At 37.0% G+C, this 19,749-nt stretch overlaps 1 protein-coding gene across 5 annotated transcripts in view; it reads right to left on the reverse strand.

Annotated features, from left to right (window-relative positions):
- The window catches only part of LOC136678110 (FH1/FH2 domain-containing protein 1-like), a 53,821-nt gene that overhangs the window by 26,404 nt on the left and 7,668 nt on the right, over positions 1-19,749 (reverse strand). For all 5 annotated transcript variants that reach the window (XM_066655962.1, XM_066655961.1, XM_066655960.1 and 2 more), the window contains exons 4-11: positions 6,503-6,570; positions 4,360-4,465; positions 3,855-3,949; positions 3,245-3,356; positions 3,009-3,103; positions 2,763-2,906; positions 2,245-2,449; positions 638-791 (exon numbers count right to left, since the gene is read on the reverse strand). In XM_066655962.1, coding sequence (XP_066512059.1) covers positions 638-791; positions 2,245-2,449; positions 2,763-2,906; positions 3,009-3,103; positions 3,245-3,356; positions 3,855-3,949; positions 4,360-4,465; positions 6,503-6,570 — 979 coding nt within the window. The remainder of the gene's footprint in view (positions 1-637; positions 792-2,244; positions 2,450-2,762; positions 2,907-3,008; positions 3,104-3,244; positions 3,357-3,854; positions 3,950-4,359; positions 4,466-6,502; positions 6,571-19,749) is intronic.

Here is a 19,749-nt window from a genome sequence, read left to right on the forward strand (position 1 = left end):
GCAAATGATATTAGTGGCCACAAACTCAAGTTTTTTGATTGGGCAATCAACACAGGTCATTTACTGTAGGGGATTTTTATTATAGCTTGCCAGGACAACTGACAATGCTGATATGACTTATGTTATTAGAATAAGCCTTTATTAAAGTTTATATAGGATACTTCTAATAACCTAAGTCTTATCTGCATCATTTCCTTGCAATGTGTCACAATCTTTTAAATCTAAAGTAATTGTACAAAAAAGGGGAGGGGTCAGAGACAATGTCAGAAAGACACAAAACTGTCACATAACCTGTGTTAAAAAAAACTTGACAAAAGTTAGCCAACGCAACCTTTATTACCAATGACACCTAATGGGATAAGTGTTTAATAACATTGTGAACATCAATTATTCTGAAAGCCTATTATAGGTGTCAGTCAGACTTAGAGTGATCTTGCGGTATTCATACGTGCCCTAGTGAGCCCTGTCATTAAGCTGTGAGCAAGAGGAATGGAATTAATATGATGCATCTGATTAATACATTAAGGTTTTTTAATACATTCTCTTTTACAAATATGAGCTTTCATTTTTCCCCATAAATATGATCAGTCGTTCTGATTTTCTAGTAAACAAACAAACCAACCCAGGCAATACTCACAGGCGCTGCTCCAGGTCATTGGTAGCAGTTCCGTTGCTCACCACAGGGGATGGTAGAGAGGAGGGGCTCTGAGCAGGGGTCTCAGTGGTGCTGGTGGAAGGGCTGTCAGGCTCAGGGCTGACAGTGATAGGAGGTACAGGAGAGGATGGGGTGTCTGAGGGCAAAGGAGAAATAGTATGACTAAGCCCTAGATGAAAGAGAGCACTAAATCTGTACGTTAACTATGTAAGTGCTATTAAATGCTCAACATTTACACATAAGACTGCATACAAACCTAAATTGTGCATTAATGCTGCAGTGTTGGGTGAATGAAATATCATAGCCTACTCATGCCTTGCAGAAGAATGTATGTACTTATTTTGAGTACAGGGTGGGCCTTATATATGGATACACTGTAATAAAATGGGAATGGTTGGTGATATTAACTTCCTGTTTGTGGCACAGTAGTATATGGGAGGGGGGGGACTTTTCAAGATGGGTGGTGACCATGGTGGCCATTTTGAAATCGGCCATTTTGGATCCAACTTTTGTTTTTTCAATGGGAAAACTACAGATACTGGAAGCCTGTGCTAGCATTTCTCCTGCGGTGTTGTTATCAGTGTGTGAAGAGTGGGAGAAGAGGGTTGCATTGACAATCCAACACAATGGGCAGCACTTTGAACACATTTTATAAGTGGTCAGAAACTTGGAAATAACTCATGAAAGAATAAAGGAAGATATGTTTAATTGTTTGATGTGTCACATGACCCTCTTTTGTCAAAAAAAACAAAAGTTGGATCCAAAATATACTAATATATTTTATATATTATATAATATACTAATAATACTAATATACTCATATACTAATGTGCCACAAACAGGAAGTTAATATCACCAACCATTCCCATTTTATTAAGGTGTATCCATATAAATGGCCCACCCTGTAGATTAGTTTATTGAACAGCATTAGGTTTTTTTAACAGCAGTAAGCCAACTGATGCAATGTGTCATGTCAATCAAAACCTTGCAATAATGACAGTCTTACATGTTTAATGATAAATGTTATGAATTTAGTTCAACATGAGATATGTAATTTTGAAGGTTTACTATAAACAAATGGTAAAACAAATAATTTTATTGTTTAATATGAATTGTTATAGGAATATCTGAACTTTATCACATGGGCAGATTAGTAATAACCTTTATAAATCTATCCATATGTAATTCTAATCCAGAATGTAGAAGCCCCGATTTTTTTTTAGCCTTTCCTAAAATGCTGTGGATATTGGCATCATCTGAATAATCCTGTTTTGCAGCATCCTTGAGTATAACTACAGAAATAAATGTCAGTGTGCAGGACAGTGGATCCATTTGTAGAAGAGTTGGGACAGGGTTTGAAATACAATAAAAATTATATTCTATGATCTGTTAATTCTCTTTAAAATATTTAACACACTAAAGTACAAAGACTTCTAATGATTTCACTGACCAACACGAGAGAAGTTTGTAAGTGAAAAGTGAAATTTATAGGAAATTAAAAAGGTGTAAAACAATGGTAAACATCTCTCTGTTGCTGCTTTTATTGTATATTACAAAACGTCTAAACTCTTGATGAGGTTTGCACAAACCTGTAGTTGGACTTTGTGAGGAAACGGATGATGATGATGATGAAGAGGCAGGCATAGAAGGAGGGAAAGGACCATCTGGAAAGCTCTGTGCTGAGGACCTCCGGCTCCTCCGGCCCTCCTGATCACTGCTGGCTGCTTTTCTCCTCTCCTTACGGATGTGAGGAGAGGCTTCATCCATCTCTCCGTCTTCATACTTCAAAGAATTCTACATTGCCCAAAAAAAAAAAAAGTCAGTGCTGTGATATTATGTGTGTATACTTTCAGATAATTTGGGCAGATAAGTAATAACCTTTATAAACCTATCCACATGTAATTCTAATCCAGAATGTAGAAGCCCCAGTTTGTTTAGCATGGACCATCAAAATATAAAATTACTATAAGGATTGTTTTCCTTTAACTGCCACTGAAAGTTAAGGACATTTTTCTCTTCTCCAGAAAACACCATTTTGGAGATACAAAATATTAACCATAATAATAAAAATAATTAAATAAGTAATCAGACTACAGTGTTTCATTACCTCATACGTGGTGAACAGCTGCTTGAGATCAGGGTCAATTCCTCGGCTGGTCATGTGCTTCTGCATTATTCGTTCCATTCCCTGTTGCTCAAGACAATCTGTCACATCATAAAATGAGTCCTGATCAGGGAGAGCTGACAGAGCCTGAGAAAGAAAAGGAGAGAGAAACAGAGAGAATTATTCATAAAATATTTAATTGGATATCATTGTATTGTTGCCAACCATTGATATAATTTAATGTGTTACCTTGTTGATGAGGGTCATAGTGTAGACAAGGAGCTCTGTATCAGACCCATTTTTCTCCTCCAGAATGTCAATCAAGTATGACCAGGATTTGACACCTACAACAGAGCATTATAAACAAGGGGCACTCTGAGGCTAACACATGGACAGTAAATAAATTCACTCTAAATTAACATTAAACCAGCAAGGCAAGGCATACTCTGAGTGTATTTATGGTGTATTGTGTGGATCAGGTGTACCTTTTTTCCCGTCCACTGTGTTAACAGCCTGAATGAGTAGGGGACTGTTTGACTCTGTGTATTCAACAAATACTATCAGCAGCTTCAGGGCCGTCTTCACCACCAGCCGAGACTGAAAGAGTGAATTAATGAGTGAGTGAAGGTGTTTGTATGTCTATCATTTGTACACTAGATGGCAGTATAAATCCTAGGATAAATCATAGCAAATAACATTAACTCCTACTTTGAACAATTATTGTTACATTCATTAATATTCATACTGATATTTCAATTTAATTTTACATTTACATGTTTTGCAATAAGCAAATGAATATATAAAATAGGAGACTTTTAAAGGAATACATTAGAATAAATTCTGAAAAGACTTCATGTATTGAACAAACAACATTAAACAAATGTTTAATATATACATTTTTTTCTTCCATTTTGAACTGTAATACAAAGCACACATGGATAATTAGTCAGACTGCTGTTTATTAAATGCTGAGACCGTGTGAACTGTAGCTTAAATGGGGAGAGACTTAGGGTATGCACTCTGGTGTTCATTTGCAGCAAGTCGCTAAGTGGTCAGTGTGACTGTGTGCAGTTGCATAACACAGAAGTCACTCACCAGGCTGCCAGTAAGGGTGTAGAGCCACTGCACTGTCTCATTATGGTTTATGACTCCATTCATGCCGTCCACAAACAACATGATTTGGCTGAGAGCTAAAATACACACAGGAATAAAAAAAAGCCAGATTATGATAGTAACGCTTTTGCCTTTGATTTCATAGCGAGAACAATCAAGTGAGGATGGGAAAGTTCATGAACACGACGCTAAGTAAAATCAAGTGTGGGATTCATTCTGGCGGATGTACAGATTTGTACAGTAAGCCGTTTGTTATGCTAGCACACAATAGCATAAACTTCCTGTTCCAAGACAAATCTGCAGAATATTTAGTTTCCCATGAGTGAGACAACAAATCTAAAGATCAAATCTGCACCGTGTTTTGACCTGGCAAGATAAGCTACGGTAGCTGAAGTTTCAGCAGCATGCTTATTTCATTGTACTAGCATCTTAAGAGTTAGTATACCTCACTATATATATCATGTTTTACCTGTACTGTATCCCTCACCTCTAAGGATGTAGTTCTGGTAGTTGTGGTCTGCTTCTGCACCCACTTTTATAAAACAGGTTAGACCATCAGAGTTCACAAACTCCGGCACCAGGTCCTTGTCGTCCTGTAGGAAAGAACTGACGTTGTAAATTCCACCAACATTAAAATCGTCAACATGTTTAAAGAAAATTAAATTTAAAAAAAAAGGAGAGCGTGGATGCGGTCAAAATTCTTTGCATCGGTTGTTGTATAACACAGATTATTGGAAACCCAGATTACAGAAAATTAACACACAAATCAATTATAAATACCATAATATGGACACAATTTGACCCTTTATATACACACACCAATCTGCCAAAATATTATAATAAACTACAGTAAGTAATTGTAGAAATAAAATATATACACACACACACCTCAGATTAATTTTTGCAAAACATATATGTTCTTTTCTACTGGTTTACTCAAATTTACTTTGAAACATAATTCATATCCTTTGTCTTAAAAATCTGATAACATACACACACTACACATTTATAGTGTTCATTAAATACAGTGGTGCTTAACTAGCACAAAAATTACAGTAAGAAAATGTATTAAAAGTTTTAACAAAGAATGGAAGGGCACCCAGGAGATAGTCTAAGAGTCTACAGACTTTCTGTGAAGTTACCGTTTAACTACTGATGCAATTACAGAGTCCTCTGTGGAATGTGTGGTATTCCTGTACCTTCACCTTCTCTCGTAGAGGGCGTTTCTTCATGTAATAGCCTTATGGTTTCACTGATCTAAGTGCTGACTCTGAGGGCTAAGGTCAATTCCTGTTTTGAAATTGCAGTTTCAATCCAGCAACTAAACAGAATGTAATAAATTAATTTGATAAACAGATATTCAATGGGTGCCATGCTTTTATCTGTCTCGCTCCCAGATGCTTTGTTCTTAGCATCAGTAATGGCTTGGAAAGGTTTGGTAAAAACAAGCTGGTCCAGATGCTGATGTCCTAGAACTTGTGCCAGTAAACCACTGCATAAGTTTATTACTCAACTGTGTAGACATTAAAGTACTCATTATTAGGGCTGTTTAGTGGATTTCCCATTAATCACATAATATTCTGGCCCCTTGCAAAAGGGCCACCGGTAAGGCATTCCATTTTGTATGATGCTGGTGTAAGATAATGGTTCCAAGAGTTCACAAGTGTTCTAGATCTGAGTAGCACTAAATGAGTTTGCTAAAGAGTTTTTTTCTTCAGTACACACACACACACTAAATGTAGTTTCCTTTTTGTTTCCATGAAGTGTTCTGTGATTGTATTGAAGTGTGCATAAATATTAGTTCACTGGAATTCATAATCTCCATCAAAAAAAATCAGCAGTCTCACATAATTGTGCAGCCCTAATCAAGACAACAAAGCACAAGTAATGGCTTGCAGCTCTGACTCACAGACTAAAGGTTCCAACCAAACGAGCAGGTACTACCAAGGGAATTGGCGAGAACACCATTCTAATCAGTATAAACAACATATTTCCAGTAAGTCCCTGCCTTTACATAGCTCTGATTTCATCATTGTCTTTACATGTTACTAAATTCTAAAGATTTAACTTTCTTCAAGCATTTACTTTGTATAAGGTTTCAATTATGAATTATGTCTGTCATGATTATGAATCCATAAAATCTTCTAGAATTATAGAATAGAAATAGTTATAGAATCTGAATATTAATGGCCATATAAATAAACGCAATCAACAGAATTAAATTTTGTTCATTGTATGTGACCAAGAGCAAAGGCCAACTGAAATGACACCTAATACTAACTTAAGATAAAAACTGTAAACTTGAATAAATCGTATCCCTAACACTAACCCCATAATGTTTATTGTGACATGAACATTTCTTGTGAAAGTTGGCGCCTGTACAAAACTACTGCAATCAGTTTTTATTAATTTATATAACATAGTGTAGCAGGTCCACTGTAAATACAAGAAACACAAGCCTCACAGTTAGAGATCACATTGGGACACGTTCCCCCTCTTTTTTTTTTTTTTTCTTTTCTTCATCTCGCATACCAAACAGTCTTGACCTTATATAATCTCTTACCCATTTTCTCAGTCCCTGATCTCTTTACCTACAATCCCAGTATCAGGTGTCCAAGCTGTGTTCTCACCTGAAAGAGCTGCTTTAAGGAGAAGAGCGACCGACGGAGTTCAGGGCCATGGGAATTATACAGCTTCTCTAGAAAAGAAGAAACGAAACATTCATTATTCAGGATCTACTTTTGATGACCAGAAAATGTCATTTTATAACCAAAGTCACTGATATTGTATCTTTGCATTCCACAGATTACTGAACAAGGGAACTGTGTCAGACTCTATAAAAACGTTATAAAGAGGGACGTGAGGGCAGTCAGTTAATCAGGCCTCTTAAGCTGTAAAAATGTTTATAGCCGTATGTTTCTGTGATAGATAGAAAGACACTCAGACTGATCATCAATGCAGTCCAGTGACATGTCTCCCCAAAATAGCAACTTTACAGAAGGAAGGTAAGGTAAATTGATTTATTTTCAGCCCAGCATACACTTAACATTGAGACTTGAATTTAGAACCATCTTGTTGAGTATGTGTTTGAAATTATTGGCAGCCATGACAGGCTTAAAGTCACAAACAAAAACTCTACATGACATGGCTTGTATCCTCGAACTGTGGTAAAAATCTACAAAAGCTGAAAAACTGGACCCTTACACCTTTCCCAACACTTGCTTAGTATTAGCTCACAAAGCCAAAAACGAATCTAAGACCAGTGCTCATTTCTGCTGCCTGCAAGTTCTGACCTGAGTCCTTCTACACTTTCTCAGAGAGAGGATTAAACTTCCCCTCTTTTATTTACAAGGGCCTTTCCCCAGAGCGTAAACAACATGCCCAAGAACCAAACATGTCCATGCAACATGGGCCATAATATGTCTGTCAGAAAAAAAAAACCCCAAAAAACCAGCACTAAGTATACTGTGGCACCATACAGCAAACGCATGTCATTAGTCCAGTGACTAATGACTTTCACTTTCAATGTACCACTCCTTGAAGAGAATGAGGAAAAAGAAACACAGGGAAAGAACATGTAGGAAGTACAGCAGTGTGCACAGATATGACATCAGACTCGCTGGTCTCAACACTGACACACGGTTGGTTTGTCTATTTAAAACCTAAACCATGGAGAACGTCTATGTAGTACATAACCATTTCAACTATTTTAAATTATGTACCTCCACATCCTGAGTATGTTTATAAAACATAATCCGCAAACAGGCCCTTTTGAATTAATTGTTTTTGTGAGGTCACAAAACACTACATATTTCCATAAATCCTTCAATTAACTCCTTGTGGTTTAACCCTGCCTATTCAAATTTTATAAAAAACACAAGAGCAAGTCATTTAGAACAGCAAGTCAGATTTAGAGTAGCTACAACAAAAACAGCTAGATAAGCCCGAGCCTACCATAGATTCCTAGGTTTAGACATTGCCATGACATTAATATACTTTAATAAAACATTTACTCTGTTCTGTACTAAGGACTAATGGTAAAATAATGTCCTTACTATGCTGTAAAAGAAAAATGGCAACATTGAACATGACCCCATCGTCAAAGCTAATGGCCCATGGGAGACATTTTTGGAGGACTGGAGTCCTGCACAATGAACGATACACTGACTTCAAAGGGATTTTTATTTTTATGTCTTTTGAGAAATATGCTTTTCTTGTGGAAAACCTGGACTTGTTTTGGTGATCTGCTCTGACAATAAACAGACTAGTGGTTTGTAACCATAGCCACATGATGTAATTACAGGAAGAGCCAAGGGGGGGGGGGTGTAAAGGGACAATTGACCGTACGTAAGAATCATTATCCAATATTAATAAAAACGGACTAATTTCAAACACATCCCTGCAGAGAAATTTGGAGCAGCCAGAGCCGTGTAGAGAGCAGCTATTTGTCTGGTCAATAAGGTTTCCATAAACTTCACAATACTCTTTATTCTGGATCACCTGCATCTAAAATAAAATGTTATCTGAACAATATATAGAATTGTGTATGAGTAATCATAAAGCTACGCTCTCCTCAAAATATTTGTGAAGGCGACTAAATGGGAATTTATTTGTTTACGACCAGAGTTGATTTTTCAGTGACTGAAGAGGCAAAAAAAACTTTATTAAAGAAGACACTTATAATTAACTCCTGGATATAACTATCCATAAATGCTGTACAGCGATGCTCTCAGATGAAGAGAAAGCTTTATGTTCTAAGATTTATGGATCTAGTAGTTAGTGGTGGTATTTCTAGATGAGTTTACCACAGAAATTAAAGTCTTCAATGTTACATAACAGTGTCAAGTTATTTTCCTTAATAATTTGTACAGTGAAATGTGTCATTTGTCTAGATGGCTGGCTTTTAGTTTATCCAATGAATAAGCCGTCATCACAAGCATTGCCTCTCTGAAAATGACCATCAATAAATAACAAATTTCCAAAACACACATAATCCAAACACATTCAAAAACACACACCTGGTGGTCATCAAGTTAGCCAATCAAGATGATAAGGTCAAACAAACACATACAACACTCAAACTCAGAGTAATCTTAAATCAAGAAAACTAAATCCTGAGTCCATCCAGCATCCAATTATGATTTCACCCATTGCTGACATATATTCCCCATAACACCTCAAAACGGAGGAAAAGTGACTATTTCTACATGTCCTATCAAGATTTTGAGATACCAAGTCAATATTGTGATATAATAGCATGGGATTAGAAATGTTACAATTGTACCTTAAAATGTAGCACATCTTATCAAATAAATGGAACTGAAAATGATGAGTTCCGACTGCTCTCTACAAACCATTGGTTTTTTTTCTGCACTTAAACGTTCACATTCCTCAGTACAGAATAAGGAAATTTTGCTTTGTTACTTGATATTCAACTTTGCATGGACAGCGTTTTGCATTATATGACACAACTTCTTTTCTCCTTTAAGAGTTTGAACACCTTTAATGGTGGATTGACTTCAACAAAATTTTCCATTGCCATGCGATATGTGCTGATGATTCTTCCAGGTATAAGTCCTAACTGTATTATTGACTGCATTTTGGATTTAGGATGAGCCAGGTCTGTTAAAGTGTTCAGAATGTCATTGACATTGGAGTCATACTGTCAAACAAAAAAACTTAATTTTACTCCTGCATATATTGAACTTACGAAAAAGACTAAGAATAAAATCTTTTTACATTATACATTTGTCTTCTCCTTTAATGCAGCCATATTGAGGATGGCTGTTTTCTGAATAATGACAGATTGCTGGGTTTCATACTCACTGTCTGGTAACATCTGTGATGTGGCTATAAAGTAAAGTCCGAGGTTGAGAAAGAATAAATGTATAATAAGAAGATGCAGCATATGAGATGGTTTTGCATGATCCAAAAAAATAGCTTCCCATAAAAGACGTGTATAGCCCTCTGACGCACAGGGTACAATATGCGAAGGCCAGGACAACAAGGACAACAAACCACAAACATTTACAGCTGCAGCAAAGACAGGAGCCTTTTCCAAATACATAAATACACTAGCCACACGGAAGATGCACCAACTGTTGTTTTGTCAGATTCTAAACAACTATGCTGAAAGAACTGGTGATCAAAAAAAAAAAAAAAAAAAAAAAAAATAGACTTGCATAAAAAGGTTCAATGGCCTCAGATTCATTTGGAGTGCAAACTGACAACTATTTCAAGTTTATATTACTTGTCTAACGCAAAACATAAATGCAAACGACAGTGACTGAATGTAAACAATAGCAACATTTCCACTAAGAACCGTGGGAAACAAAAATGCTTAATCTAACACCATGCTGGTAATTGGATAAACATCTGCTTTATCCTGTTCATAATATGACAAAATTACTTTTTTTCAGGGCTGGTAAAAACACACATGCCAAATATACTATTATTTTGGAACTTGGCATCCCATTTGTTAGAATGATGTGAGGAAAGTTTTGGAGGAGACCTGATTGGGCCTAGTATACCTTCTTTGCATAGGAAATCTTAAAAGCTGAGCAACGGCTAAGCCAATTACACTGACTATCTATCAAACTTTGGGGTAGAGTTAGATTGATGCACAGCTCTTCCATTCACTTCATCACATTCATAAAAAAAGACAACCACTTATTCCAGATCTGCCTTTCTCTGAGATGCTGGACCAACATGACCCCAGTTCATGTTTTTTGACAGAATTAGCAATGTGTGTTGATACTGGATTTGAGAGGTCTATAATAAAAGACCAATTTGGGTCTCATTTAACACAATCACAGATCACTCCCCTGCTCCACGGCTCAATACTGCACAGCTATATACCCACCTAGCCTTTTTTTCCTGTTTAGATTTTACAGTAATCCCTTGCTACTTCGCAGTTCATCTTTCGCAGATTCGCTATTTTGCGGGTTTTTCAAGGGGGATTTTTTTTTTTATTTACATGTATTAGACTAGGCCTGTAGGTGAAAAAATATATCATTTACAAGTATTTCTTACAGTACAGTACATGTATCGTTCATGTCCACACCAGAGTGAAATTTACTTACGTTAAATCACATCTTAGGAATTACTCTATTAAAGAAACTGGTAGGATATCACATGTAGTTCCAGCTGAAAAACATTATAGAATGACTGTTTAATGCAAAGGGTGGGTTGTTAACAGCACAGGGAGGGTTTTAAAAGTCCAAATACATTTTAAAAAAATAAAATAATTATATATCTATCTTTCCTCTACTTCGCGGAAATTCATTTTTCACGGGTGGTCTTGGAATGCATCCCCCGAGGGAAAACGAGGGATCACTGTACATGTTGCGAATAAAGTGTCCAATGTTCTCGACGTAGCCATGCTCTTGACATAGCCTAAAATTCTGCAAATACTCCCATTAATGATCTAAAGCAATAAGAAGATTAGAATCCTTAGACAGGTAAAAGGATGTGCCTATATTTTTTTAAATAATGCTTTCTATATTGTTTGTGTCTGTACAAAAAAATCTGAATTGCATTTCCCATTTGCTGTTACAGACGTAACATTTCAGAGTATTCACCTCAAATAACCTCAGATTATTTTATTTATTTTCAGGCTACTTTTGTAAACAGGAAAAAGACAGTGACTCCAGATCAACACTCCCATACGGCCATAACTAATGACCAGGCACACAACTGAACTGCTCATTTCCTTACTGGCTAAACACAGGAGCAAATTTCTGAAACTCGCTGGACTTGACTGGCTTTTAACAGTAGATGGTGAGCAGTACTTCCCAACAGAATCCCTCGACTACTTCTGTCCAAAAACAATGAATAATAAAGTCTGGAAGCACATTCAGTCTTTTGCAGCAAGTTTTTAGTTGTGTTTTTGAGTCAAAGGTCTCCACTGCAGGGACAAAACTGACTACATATCTGATTATGAGTCATTAAATCTGAAGAGGGTCAGAAAGGGCCAACCAGAGTCCATTGTCTACAAGGTTCTGGCACAGGAAGTCATTATAGGTTGAACAATAATAAGGGCCGAGTGAAAAACACGAGGAAAGTAGCTAGAGCAAATTCATAAGGATTCAGATCAGATCATTTGTGTACCATTGATGCCATTAAATCTGTGTATTTGATCCTGGATAGAAAACAACCACAATTCACTCCAAATCTCAATCAAATATTTCACAATTTGAAAATATTCTGCACTGTTGAGAAGTGAGTATGGGTAGTTGTTTTAGTTTATTCAGTCTTTTCATTTTAGATGATCAGATGACTGGTCAGCACATTAAATGAGGAACATGATGTTAAGCTTAGCTACAGTTAACAATCTGGCAGATCACAACAAGGCATAGCAGTGCATTACATAATACTATCAATCATCAAAACATCTGAAGGTTACAGAATATATAGGCAGTTACCATCAATCTACTAAGGCTAATCTCCCTAGAAACTACCATTTTGGAGCTATAACCTATAAGGTTTTTTTCCCCAAATGCGTCTAGATCCCTCACAGGTTTTCTCAGTAGCACATTTGTGTGGAAGTAAGCTGAAGTCCCCAGCAAGAGCTTAAACCCAGTTTTGTTTTCATTGGGCTCTGGTGCTCTGAAACATGAGAGGATGTGAAAACACAGGCAGCTCCTTCTGTCATGTCTCCATCAGAAGTTAAGAATAGAATATGACGATGGCTCCTGGATAGGTTATTTCCTTTGAAGTATAAAGACAGCAAGAGACACATGTTAAGATCTTGTCTTGTTTTTAGCATCTCATAAGGTGAGGTTGAAAGACAAACCACCAGAGGTCAAAAAGTGACAGAAAAATAACCTGAACACAAACATGATTCTAAATTAACACACACTTCCTTCCTTTTCCTCATTGACAAACCACTTTTGTCCTGATGCCAATTAAAACAAACAGGCCAAGCCACTAGACAAAACAGGTACATGTTTCTTTATTTTTGTTCCCAGTTAAAAGCTACAAAAAGTTAAACTATTCCCTGGAGGACAAGTAAACATGTGTGGACTCACTACAGGACCCTTGTTAAACTCAGCCATACACAAAATGTCGGAAGCCATACTCGATGGGCCAGATTCCCCGTCTGGTTCACTGTATAGGTAGGATGGTGCACACCAGCCAAACTCCCACACCCTTATATGGACATACAAAAAGAGAAAGAGCTCATTCTATCACAAGCTGCCAAATGCAGGGCAATCTAAATTATTCCCAGAATCTGAGATACCTCTGGTTGTGTTCAGCTGCTCTGGATTTTTGAAAAGGTCTGTTCTGCACCATAATACATCATCAGCTTTAAATAAAAGAACCACACTCTGTCCTCATCATAATCTCACTAAGATCACATAAATAAATTTAGCACAGCCACATTTAATAAGGGTCATGTTCACAAGGGTCTGAACAGAGCCTAATTTAGAAAGCAAGACCGATACACAGTATTACCTAAAAGCCTTACGTCCCTCTTATTTATTTATTTACTTTATTTTAGAATTTGCAAAATTTAAAATTCAGTCTTTATATTCTCCCTTAATTTATATTTTATATACATGCACACACATATACACACACAGAAAGAGAGAGAGCAGACAAACCGATTATAGTGTATGGATTGGGGTTGGCTATGGAACTAATGATGTTTTCATACCATGTCACACCCCAAATGAACCAGGAAATCTTGACTTTCAGGATATGGGCCCTGCACACTACTCTGTTCAGGAGTGACCTCAGGACTGAGAAACTTGCTCTCAAGCTTCAAAAGAATCCTTTGCAAAAGTCAGAAGTAATCCACCTCAGGAAACAGTCCTTGGCCTCAAACTAGTGTAATATCCTAGTTTGTGACGTTACCAGCAACATGAGTAAATGGGCACTCTGTGGGGTTAAGCAGTGTACACACAATGATAAGTCTCCAGTGAATTAATGCTGTGCTGCTGTAGGGCATCTGGCTGTGTTTACCTCCTCTGCGGTATTCAGGGAGCACTGATCATTATCACCTACTGCCTTTTGCAGAATACAAGCTCTCCTTAAGAATCCAGTTTGCTTGTGCCCTCAAAGCAACAAACAGAATACACTCTAGAGCATAGAGTATTTAAAATTATTATTTTTTTTGGAATATGGATCACTGAATGGAACAAAATCGATTTGATTGAAATCTTCAGTGATGGGATGAATAAATAAATAAATAAATTCACCCCATAATAAAATTTCCTAAGCCAGAAACAGCTAAACATTTTAACGGCTTTCCCTTGTACTCTGCAGTAACAAAACACTTCACACCTCTGACATTCAGAGTATTGATTGTATTCTGCAACTTGGTCTCAAGGAATGGCACATTATCTTTTTGTACAATTTTAACAATACATAATAACTGTTATAGCCTTAAATCGTAAATGCAGTTCCCACAAAATTCAGTCACAAATTAAATATGAAAAAAGTACAAAAGAGTTTTAACCATATTTATGATAAATAAGTCCAGTCATAGACATTCATGACCAGTCAAAGAGAGGCCTTGCTCTAGCTTATGTAACAGAAATGGTAGTTGGATTTCACATTCAGGCATGAGCTGGCCAAGGATGTCATGTTAGTGGCAGTTTGAAAAATGCTGGCAAATTTAAAGTCAGCAGGTGGGTGCCAAAGCTAAAATGTAATTTTTTTTTCTACGGAATTTAAAATTCATTTAGTTACTTGTGGTATGCATAAAGGGTGGAAAACAAGGTAATTTCCTAGATCTTCAGTTTGGGCAAAGAGCTCTAAAGCAAATATATTTTTAGTCACGTGTCAGCAGGCAGTGCTGAGCCAAGATAACTACCGCATGTAAGAAAGCAGTCAACAGTGCCAACGCTTTAATTTGTGATAAGCTATTTTGTTTATTTTCATTGCTGACTGACCCCTCCACTCAGCTAAACCCATTGGCAAACCACAAACTAATGATCCTCTTTCTTGAGCAGAAAGTGAGAGACGGAGTATTCACATGGTAGAAATCAACTGAGTGCACTCTGTGCTTGGGGTCTGGGTAATTGGCAGGTCAACACAGGGTTTTAAACCACTCAAATCTCTTGTTTTGATAACCTGGCCGTTATGCCTTCCAGGACTGTAGATAACTCCAAGAGTGCTACTCTTGTAGCTGCGCAGGCATGAATCTGTCATATCTTGGAATGCCTTATGCTACCACTATCATGTTTAAATTTTCATTAGCACGCTTAATAAATATACAATTAAATTTCTGTTCTGTTTTTGAGGAATGTGGCATGCCAAGACTGGCTTTCTCTACATTCCTAAACATGCTTTTAATGAGCCATTGCTTTGAGTATTTATAGCTTGAACAAATGGAGTTCAAGGTCAGATCACTTGAAGGATCATGGAATAAGAAATTGCAGGCTTGGCATAATTATATAAAGAAACTAGAATTAAAATAGCATGTCCCAAAACCTCCACATCAGCTTTGGGGGAGCTTTCTAAAAGGCCAGGAACACACAAACTCTGTATGAGAGGTTGATCAGGGCTGTGTCAAACACACAAACACATAAGCAGTTATTCCTGGAGTATGACTCACTCAATACCATGTGATCTTGTCTGGCCAGTCCTGACCCTTGTGCAAACTCGTCCTCCCCAGATACCAACAACAGCTGAGGTGGCCTGGGGGAAGCCATCTCAAAGAGATGCCCCCAAAGTGAGGCGGCCAGAGCCACATGGTGTTTCTTAGGGAAAAGTCACCATGGGTCTGTGAAATGCCTGACGGCTGAAACATAAGCTTTGGTCACATGTGGTCAAAGAGCATGGGGGCACCGTTCAAGAGAGGCTAATAAGAAAAAAAATAAATCCCAAGAGAATACCCCTGGGTACCATGGAAAAAGCTAAAGAAGGTCATGGCTAATTTTAGTATCTGTAGAGCCCATTTCACAGCTTGGAATATGAAGGGGAAGATCAGGGGGAAAATGAATACAAAACATAGTGCTTGGAATACATCTATAGATGAATGATTGATTAAGGTAATGGAAGACAGTAAAAACTGTGCAAAGGAAGTGCAAAGGAAGCCAGACTAAGAATTGTACACTGAGCATTGAAAGCCAGAACACAATAACACTCAGAAAACAAATCCGATTTAATTAAGTTCATTTTAACCAATTTATTTAATTGGGATCAGTTAATAGTCTACATATCTATAGCTTTACAGAACATATAAATAACATTTCCACAATAGAATAGAGTGGTTAGGATTTGGCAGAGTCAATAAATATTGTTTAGTTTTGTTTTTCATAACAGTATATCTCGTTATGGTTAAAATTAACAATACTGTGCAAGAGACCCACTTGTGTAATTCTGATGCAGAACAAAGTCTAATCACATGCATATACAAATGTTATCCTTTTAGTACATAGCAGCAACTCTTAGTCAGCATGGCATCAGGATTTTTTTATACTAAATATCATCAGAAAAAAATAAATGAATATGGCACTCTGATTTTACTGATAGATAATACATTTTATCAGTATGGCCTAGTATTTGCGCTACTGGCAGTGAAGATGTTTGTAAAGCCAACAAAAGCCACACTGGAAGCTATTTCTGTCAAAAGCCTAAAGAAAACCTCTGTAGATCAGGGAAAACAAGACAATGGCTTCAGACTGTTAGCAGTCTGCCTGTATCTATTCACAGGAAGCACATGCACCCACATACACAGAAGGCTGTATAAATAGGTCCCAATGACATGTCTATACTAAAACAACCTCATCCCTAAGAACAGTCTCCACCAGAGACCTTCAGCAGTACTGGTATCAGTTGAGCAAAGCAAAGTACCCATTAAAACCCCATTAAAGGCTCAGATCATAGAATTCTCCTGCAAGATTGGAGAGAGACTAGCTTGAGACTGGGCTAAATTATGTTAATATAATTAATAAAAAAAATAATAAATAAATAAATACCCGTATACATGAATGGCTTTCCTGTAAAATAGTTCTTTAATCAAAGATCAACCAAAAGTGAATCTTCTATGGCAGTTTTTATTAACCCTTTGGAGTCCCAGTGCTGACCATGGTGTTTGTGGCCACAGGACCCAAGTGTTCAAGCGTAGGAAAGTAGAAAATATATGCACGTGTGTCACCAGAAGAACACAAATACCTGTTTTTAGAATTATTTGAACCAAACAATACCAATTACTTATTTGCTTTACCAGAAATCTGAAACCATTTCAAAGTTAAACTATTTGCGTTCTTTATAATAGTGCTCTTTCTATTCAGACGGAAGCCTAGGCTCTGTGCGAAACTTGCCCTAGTCTTGTACGAGAGGAAATGACAGCCCTGAGGCATTCTCAAGATGGCTGCCAAGTGGACAAGACTTTGATACAAGCCCGTACACCTGGAAGAGCCTTGTTAACATCACCTAGATGATCAGCTTAAATAGCTGTAAAAAGGGCATGTTATGCACCACACACAGACAAAATGGTGCCATACAAAGACTAAACTGCTAGTTACAGAATGCTGTAAGCAAAGCTTATGTCCATTAGCCTGATTTTACACAAACACCTGTTTTCTATTCATCCATATTTAACTAACTACACTTATAAGTGAGCTTAAGTTTCAGTTCTCAGTTATGTTGACCACTATCACATAAAACAGAGCAGAAATAGATGTCCGGCGCCCTGCGGAATGACCTATCTGCAGCATGGCATTTCCTGCTGGCCACTTTAAATGACACTGTTCCGTTCTGAGAGAATTACAGTGGGAGCAATTCAACAAAACCTTCAGTGCACAGTGCTGCCATTAGGTCTGAATTTCACAATACATTTCTCACTTTAGCACAGACAGCGGTCTTCATCAGCCAGCCAGAACAAATTGATCTGAGCTTTCTTTTTCCTTGAAACAAACAATTAAGCACAGCTTAAGTTATCTGTTCCATGTAAGAAAATACATTTAATACATCTGATCAGGTTAAGGAACAAACTTTAAGTTTGCTAAAATTATAAATAAACCTAAAGGTCTGGTAACTAGGATGAGTATTAAGTAGTAGGATTCAGACGGAAAAATAAATAAATAATAATTTAAAAATGTACACTCCAACTCATCTCTGTTTAAAAAAAAAAGTTGTAGGCGAATACCTCCGTCATTACTGCAGCTTTAGATTCAATGACCAAATGGAAAGAGTTTCCTGCAACTCACAGGAAACAGCCACGCTGTTAAAGTGCACTAGAAATGACATGTGACTCATTGATGAGGAAGCTGGGAATACAACAGCTACAATCAAAATAAAACAACACAATGAATCTGAACAATGTTGTCAGTGAACAAAACGTTTCTCGAAATTCTATGTAAGCTCTTTAAGACATTTAAGACATCTATTATTAAAAAAAAAAAAAAAATCTAGCCATCAGGGATTTTCCAGCATGTTATTTGATACCTTTGATCTGCCTTTACTTGTTGCTAAACGAACATTAATGGCCCAATATTTAACCACTGCTTGTATTTATTTATTACTTTTACTTCCTAGGAGGGCCTCAATGACTGTTTAGCAGGCAGAAAATGCCACAGAAGGGCGTGTCATTTGTAGTTAAACGCTTAGTTTAATGCTTTTTTAAAAAGTACAACAACAAATATACTTCCTGCAGCCAATCAGATTCCAAGAATGGGCCGTCTTAAAATTATTTGGTTGCAGAAAACCAAATGCTTGAAAACGGCTTGTTAAATAAACTGTTGTGCTGATATGTTGATTTTTATGCACAAATATTTGCATATGACAGTACATGGCAAAAAAGAAGTCATAAACAAATACCCCATGTACGGAAAGACAGTGTTTGCATTTGTAGTTTTAGAAAAAGTAGCTGATCAACTTCAGCATCACCAGTTTCTCTATGAACTATATTTTCAGTTTTTGGACCGGACAATACATGCCTGAAAAAAGTCAACAGAACAGTAGGCTATTTTCCAAAACCTGTATCACCTGAAATCACCTCCAGAAAACCTGCGTTCTAGAAAAGAAGCTGGGGATTTAAAAGAGAATGTGTGAGCATATTTGTTTGGACAGATGACTCTGAAAAGCAAAGTATAATATGCTAGGGGTGGCAAAGAAATTCTGCAGGGTAAAAACATTCTGTAGATTTCTGTTTTGATAATAGGGCTTAAGGAAAACCTGCACACAAAACCGATTGTTAGTGCTGTAAAAGGGTACATGAAAGGAAAACACCACAGTTTTTAAAAAGAACACATGAGGAAAACATGAAATATGGCTAATTTACAGAACATTTCCCACAGTATTACAGCAGGTTATACAAGTCATACTGGTATATGTCCACAGTATACATCCAGAACAAAGTTATGTTAGTCCTTTAGAGACAGAATGATAAAAAAAAAAAAACTAAAGTAGCAGATTTTATTTTTCCCATGAGATGATTTAATCAAAAAAGATAAAAAGACTCCTAACAACTATTCTGTACCTATCCCTCAGAGACACCACACCCCAGACTTTAGAGTTGTGGGTCTACAGATAAACCAGTTTATATATAAGAGATATCATAAGTGAGTCATTCTGTTTTAAAGGCATTATCATTAAAACCTCTCACATTAACATCTGGGCCTCTCAACTTTATAATGATTTAAGTAACAGACTTCCACTGAACTAGCTGTAATAAATCAGACAGGTGTTGAAATGGAAAAGCAACTTGTAGATAATCAATATCACTACAGATACTGCTTTCTGTCTGACAGAGTGGTGCCCTATATTCCTCACCTGGAATGTGTAGGAGATTCAAGACCTTAATACTCAAAACAGTGGAACTGGTCTATCCTGCTGAGGCACGTGCCTTTCTGTGAGACACGCATTCTAAGCACCTGCTCGTTTTGCTAACAAATAAGCAGCAGTCCAGTAGAGTAGAGAAAAA

The sequence above is a fragment of the Hoplias malabaricus genome, chromosome Y (genome assembly GCF_029633855.1).
Source record: "Hoplias malabaricus isolate fHopMal1 chromosome Y, fHopMal1.hap1, whole genome shotgun sequence".
Classification (NCBI taxonomy): domain Eukaryota; kingdom Metazoa; phylum Chordata; class Actinopteri; order Characiformes; family Erythrinidae; genus Hoplias; species Hoplias malabaricus.